This window comes from Rousettus aegyptiacus, unplaced genomic scaffold (assembly GCF_014176215.1).
Source record: "Rousettus aegyptiacus isolate mRouAeg1 unplaced genomic scaffold, mRouAeg1.p scaffold_m13_p_13, whole genome shotgun sequence".
NCBI classification, from domain to species: domain Eukaryota; kingdom Metazoa; phylum Chordata; class Mammalia; order Chiroptera; family Pteropodidae; genus Rousettus; species Rousettus aegyptiacus.
The window spans coordinates 55,870,618-55,876,923 of NW_023416288.1; the positions used below are offsets into that span (position 1 = coordinate 55,870,618).

Consider the following 6,306-nt stretch of genomic DNA (forward strand, 5'->3'; position numbering starts at 1 on the left):
GGCCACTTAGAGTACTTAGGCAGATTCTACCCTGTACTTAAGCTGAACCAAATAGCTACTCTCAACTTCTTTATCATCTCCAATTAGAGGGAGGTAAGAGATGCTTTCGTGCAGCTTCTATCATCTCAGCCTTCCCTTGGTCTGCTTTCCATCCCACGCGCAACTCAGGTGTGGGGAAATCGAGAAGCAGGAGGGAAGAAAGCTTCAAAGTATTTACAGCTGCATCCCTGTCCCCTGTGGGAAGACGGGGAAGACAGGGAGATAGATCATCCTCCGCTGACACTTCTAGATTTTACCCAGAAATGTGCTGGGAACCTCTAATCTCCAGTCCAGGACCTACTCAAAATTCTCCCTCACTGTTCATAGCCACTAACCATCTTGGCGTGAGTCCTGTGAGAGCCCTCCGCAGACAGACAGTAAGGACCTGGCCTCAGCGCTCCTCCGCATCCACAGCCCGCTCCGTCTCCACGGCAACACCGCGGGGGGCGGAGCGGGGAGCTGGTCCATTCCAGAAAAGCGCTCGTGGGAGAACCGGTGCCTTCCGCTCTTTGGTTCCACTACGCTGCCGCCGCTTCACGAGTGGAAGTTGCTCTCGTGAGGAGAACGTAGTTTTCTGTGCTGAGAGCGAGGGTTTGACTGTATCTCTGTTTATGAGTTTATTTTAGGAAAAAGCGAATTCAAATGGCATTATTTTCAAATATGTTTCTTGGGAAAGTAATTTTCAAGGACTACTTCCGATTTGGACCGCGTTGGGCTCCATAGCAACCCCCGGCGCTGACTGACACATGATCTACATCTCCTGCGGGTGCCGGAAGGTTAGAAAAAAAATTCTGCTGAACCCAGGAAGCTGACGTTTGGAGGCGGGAGTTCATCAAAATGCAACTTCTTATTTCCATAGATACACCTACACACAGTAAGGTACCGTAATAAATATGTGTTGATTGGACGATTTTATTTTACTCATGAGCCCAGTTAACACGGCTGAAAGGGTCGTCTAATGTTAGAACTGAATGAAACCTTTAAAGGGCATCCAGTTCAACCCTCAGAACAGATTAAGGAACTAACGTCTGGAGAAATGAAGTAATTCTTCCGTTTTCTAGGTAGTTATGGCATGGTTGAATCACATTACATACCATTCAAAATAACTAGCCCTGTGGAGACTCAACTATACCATAAACTCAGAGAGGGCAGGTATGATTTCTTAGATTCTTTTAGCATCTTCTTCGTGCTCCAACCCCTGTCTGTCCCCACCACGCTCACCTTGCCCTGCAATCACGTAGAGAGTAAATGACTACATATCTTAATTCATATATATGTATATATGAATTATATATATACTTTTTTATACAAACAAATATAGATCTGTAGAGACACATACAGATAGGAATATACATAGACTTCAGAGACGTACAAATTCACCAGCACTATACATCTGTCCCCATCACCCTCCCAGCCTGTGGCAACTACTAACCTATTTTCTGTATGGATTTGCCTCTTCTGGATTTTTCATATAAATTAAATAATACAGAGGTAGGTATACATACCATATGTCTAAATATTGGAACATTTTATATATCAGCCTAGCAAACTGTTACAGTGTGTTATCCTCCTACCTTGACAAATATACCATCATGAAGGTCAGACTCCAATTTAGAATTCTCGTTCTTCTCAGAATTCTGTGCTGCAGATGACGGTGTAGGGAGAGCCAAAGCCAGCCCTGAGTCCAGACCCTTCTCTTCTCAGCCCAGGCTCCATCCTGCACTATGAGGGGCTTTGCACATGTGTGTGGATACCCAGACAGATGCAAGCTCTAGTCATCCACTGGCCTGTGAGCTGTCACCCCCTGACAGACTTAAAGGGAGGTCAGATCCAAGGCTGGGAAATAGGCTTGGGGTTGTATGGACAGGGAATTCAGAGTCCCGGGCACCACAGCATAGTGAGGAGGGTTGCAAGAACTCTGAAGAGAAAAAAAAAATTAGAGAAATTCTAAATTAAATTACAGCTGCCGGAGAGAGAGAAAAACTGTTAACAGTTAACCTGTGGACCAGCTCTGACAAAAGACTGCTCATATTCTTGTATATCTGTTGGAATTTAGGATTAATTTCCAGGTGGCTATTTCCCCAATTATCTTAAAGAGAGACTAGCCAGGCTCCACAGAACCCCAGGACCCTCCACTTGCACATGAACTTTCCAGTGTGCTGCCCACAGCCAATCATAGGAGTAGACACTTATTCCTTGCAACTAGCTCCTGCTTCACCTTTTCCCATCCCCTTTGTCTACAGCTGATAAAAATCCTTTCAGACAAGCTTACATCTTTCTCCCCACTACCTGATGTATAAAAATCTTACAAAACTCCAGGAGAATGGACATGTTGTCTTTCCTACCTAGGCATGCTGCTGGTGGTTTGGACTTCATGCCCCAAGACTGGTCTTTTAATTTTTTTTTTCTAGCAATGAGCTGATAAATCCTTTCTTTTAAAAAGACTTTCAGCCGTGGAAGTTAAATTTTTTTATTTTATTTTATTTTTATTTAACAACCCCTTAGCTCCATGGCCTCTTTATGCCTTGTATAGGGTGTGGTCAGAGCCCAGAGGAGGAGCCCTTCACATCAGGGTCTAAGGGCAGCATTGCTGATAATACTGTAAACAACCCCGTTGAACTTGCTAAATCTATTGAAGTGACCTCTGTTTTTCAGCAGTTTGAGATACTGCTTTAAGCCTCTAAATCCCTGCAGAGGTTGTTTGAACTGTAGCTGCAATTATGAAGGGTAGAATATGGCATTGAGTGTGCTTGAGAAGCAGTTATTCCAAACTACAGCTCTAAGACTCTCCCAGGTGTTATGAAACACATAATAATATAAACACACAATAGCTGGCTGCATGGGTAAGAGGCAAAGTTGGAACTTGCAATTTTATTGCAGTTGCAATAGAACAGAAGTTTCTGAAGGATTGTAAAAAGTAATTCATATTGTGATGATGGTTGTATGGCTATGTAAATTTACTAAAAACACTGAATTGTGTGTATAGTTAAAACCAGAATTTTAGGATGTGTAACTTGCATCTCACTCTATCTGGGGCTTTTTAAAAGAAATATTCCAGCTTTGAGCTCAGAGTGATGTTCCAGAGTCACTGTTACTACAATTTAGCCCTGATGCACAGTGATACTGACTCTGGGTCCTAGGAATCATGACCTCATTATTCATCAGGGCTGTGAACTCATTATTCATCAGGGCTGTGAGTTGCTGAGGGAATGTGTAAAAGACAGTAAGAAAATTTGGCTTTTTTTTTTTTTTTTTGCTAGGGTAGGTTTTCCTTAAGGAAAAAAGTCTCATGGAAAGAAGAATGCTCAGCATTTCTGCCATAGCACCACAGTAACTCTGTTCATCAGCTCTATTGAGTGCTTGGTTCTTTCATTCTTTTTTTAACTGGCTTCACGAATATTCTACCTTACCATCAAAAAGAATGTTTAAAAACAAATTTTATTTCATTCTCTCCTAGCAAGTTACATGGGCTTATAGAGGGAGGACCCCTTTTGGACTGTTTTAAGCAAGAGAAAGAATGACTCTGGGATTAAACATTTGAAAACATAGTCCTTAATAAATGTTTTTCTTTTATTTTAAAATAACTTATTTTTTAAAATTAAAAAAGGACTATGTATTTACCATTGAAAATTTGGCAGATACTGAGAATTAAAATGGATAAAATGTAAATTATCTATAAATTTATAAGCAAGAAACACCTATTAACATTTTGCTTTTAAAATTTTATTTAACCACTAGGTACTAAAGTATAATATAGTCATGGCTAAACTACTAATAAATTGGAGACCTAACTAACAAGAAATCTATAGGTGATAAATGTTGAAGCTAGGCGATGAGTACATGAGTGTTTATTTCACCGTTTTACTTTTGTGTATGAATTTTCCACAATCCAAAATGAAAAAGAGACATCTACTTAAAAACTCCCAAGTACTCCTTCATGGCCAGTTTTTTAGCTGAAGTGAGCTAAAGATATGATAGTCAATATTTATTGACATATAAAAGGTAACTTTTATGTATACCAGTTAGAATTAAATGGATTTGTCTCTGTGGAGATACAGAGAAAAATAATTTTCAACTTCTGATTGCTAATGCAATTATTTATTTGGTGGAAAGACCATTGGAAAATCAGAAAGCAATATAAGCATAATAAAATGTAAACAAGAAAAATAATAGTCTTTGCAATTCATGAACCTGTATCAGCCCATGGCTGAGGTGTGAGATCCTGGGGAGGCCCAGTTCAGTTCATCCCCTGGTCACCCAGCCTGTAGCAATAGCTGAAGATAAAATAGGGTTGTATGCTTTGGAATCAGCAAGACCTCAGTTAGAACCTGCCTCTCTCCACCCCTAATTCTTCCTACTTGTGTGACCTTGAACATGTTACTTAACCTCTCTGAGTTTTTGTTTTCTGAGGTAAGAAAACCCATCTCACTGATATGCTTAAGACTCACCTGAGATCATTTACAAGCTAAAGGTAGTGTAATGTAGTGGCTAAGTGTGCAGCCTCTGGAGATAGACTGCTTTGGCTCAGTTCTTGGCTCTATCACTTGCTTTAGCTGTGTGACCTGGGCAAGTCACTTAACCTATCTGGGTCTTAGTTTCCTCACTTGGTAATGATAATAATAGTACCTACCTCCTAGGTCCATTGAGTATGAAAGTGTAGGGGAGGAAAAATTTTTATGCCTTTCTAAGTTCTTCTGGCTGGTCTAATAATTGAATTGACACAAAACAGATTAACAGGTTCTCTATTTAAATTCTTTTATCTAAAGCCTTACCTGCCTGATTTGTCCTGGGGTCCCAGATTCTTCTAGAACCCCCTTAATGTACAAACACCATCACCATTATCTAAGTTTAGAACATTTAGTCACCTCCAAAAGAAATTTGTACTCATTAGCAGTCACTCCCCATTCCTCCACCCCCTGGCTCCTGGCAGTCATTGCTCTATTTTCTGTCTATGTGGATTTGCCTGTTCTGGGCATTTCATATAAGTGGAATCATACAATATGTGATTATATATGTTTCGCTTCTTTCACTTAGTGTAATGTTTCCAAGCCTCACCCATGTCATTAGCATGTACCAGCGCCTCATTCCTTTTTATGGCCGAATAATATTTCTTTAATGGATACATCTCATTTTATTTAAGTCTTCATGTTATAAAAGCACTTAACACATAGTTGAGGAATAGAGTGAAGAAATAAAATAAAGTTACCAGGTCAAACTCTAAGTTATTATTTTTAAGTAGGTTGTTTTAACTGGTTCTAGGAACTTAAACTTCTGAAATTTCCAGTCCTTCATCAATGCCTGGACATACATCGGACCCTCAGGTGATCATCTGAATGACCTCAAGAAGAAATTGTTTCATTGCCCAGACCACCAGACATCTGAGGATTACCCTCTTGGACCAATCCAGGGGTTAAGAATACAGGACAGGTTCTTCTCAAGAAGGTACTTTTTACTTGAAGAACCCTCAGCTTTTCTTTCATCTTTGGAACACTTGTAGGTTTTGCCTAGCTGTGTTCCAGTTTGCAAACTCTAAATCTTTGTCATTTATATCTAGCCAAAGCTTCCTGACTCTTTGAGCACATTCGGTGTAGTAAATGCTCAGGGCCTGGAGTCTTGTCAGCATCTGACTCAGTCAGTGACTTGGGGTTCAGGGCACAGTCTCAATCCTATCTCATCCCAGGTGGAGCAGTACTCAAGCAAGAAGGCCAAGCTGTGAAAGGCCACCCAGATGCAGCCTGCAGCTGGGCCTCCCTCTGCCTGCCAAGCCCAGTCCTGCCTTAACCTTTTATATACCGGCCTCAGAGATCTAACATTCCACGTTTTCCCTCTCCAGCCACACATGACCTGGTAACCTGTCGTAATTCCCACCCCCATCCAATCTGCCCTCTTCACTTAATCCATTCTTTCAGCCCTTTGGACCCGATTACTCACCCAGTTTCCATCCACATTACTTTGTGTTTTGGACCTTTGTTACTTTGTGTGTTTGGGTATGCTGTGTTAATTATCCATTGCTGCATAACAATTTACCACAAGATTTAACAGCTTAAAGCGATCAATGTTCTTATCTCCTGTAGTTTCTATCGAGTAGCTTAGCTGGATGGTTCTGGCTCAGAGTCTCTCCTAAAGGTTGACATTGGACTTTCAGCTGGGGCTGTAGTCACCTGTTTCGGCTGTTGCTGAAGGGTCCCACTCCAAACAGCTCACCCGCATGCCAGGAAAGTTAGTGCTGGGTGTTGTCAGGAGGCCTGTTACCTGCCACGTAGACCT

At 41.2% G+C, this 6,306-nt stretch overlaps 1 protein-coding gene across 1 annotated transcript in view; it reads right to left on the reverse strand.

The window, feature by feature from the left end:
* Positions 1–505, reverse strand: part of TTC26 (tetratricopeptide repeat domain 26) — a 35,819-nt gene extending 35,314 nt beyond the window's left edge. The window contains exon 1 of the mRNA XM_016161909.2: positions 375–505. Coding sequence (XP_016017395.1) covers positions 375–377 — 3 coding nt within the window. The 5' untranslated portion in view covers positions 378–505. The remainder of the gene's footprint in view (positions 1–374) is intronic.
* Between the last annotated feature and the right edge of the window lie 5,801 nt (positions 506–6,306).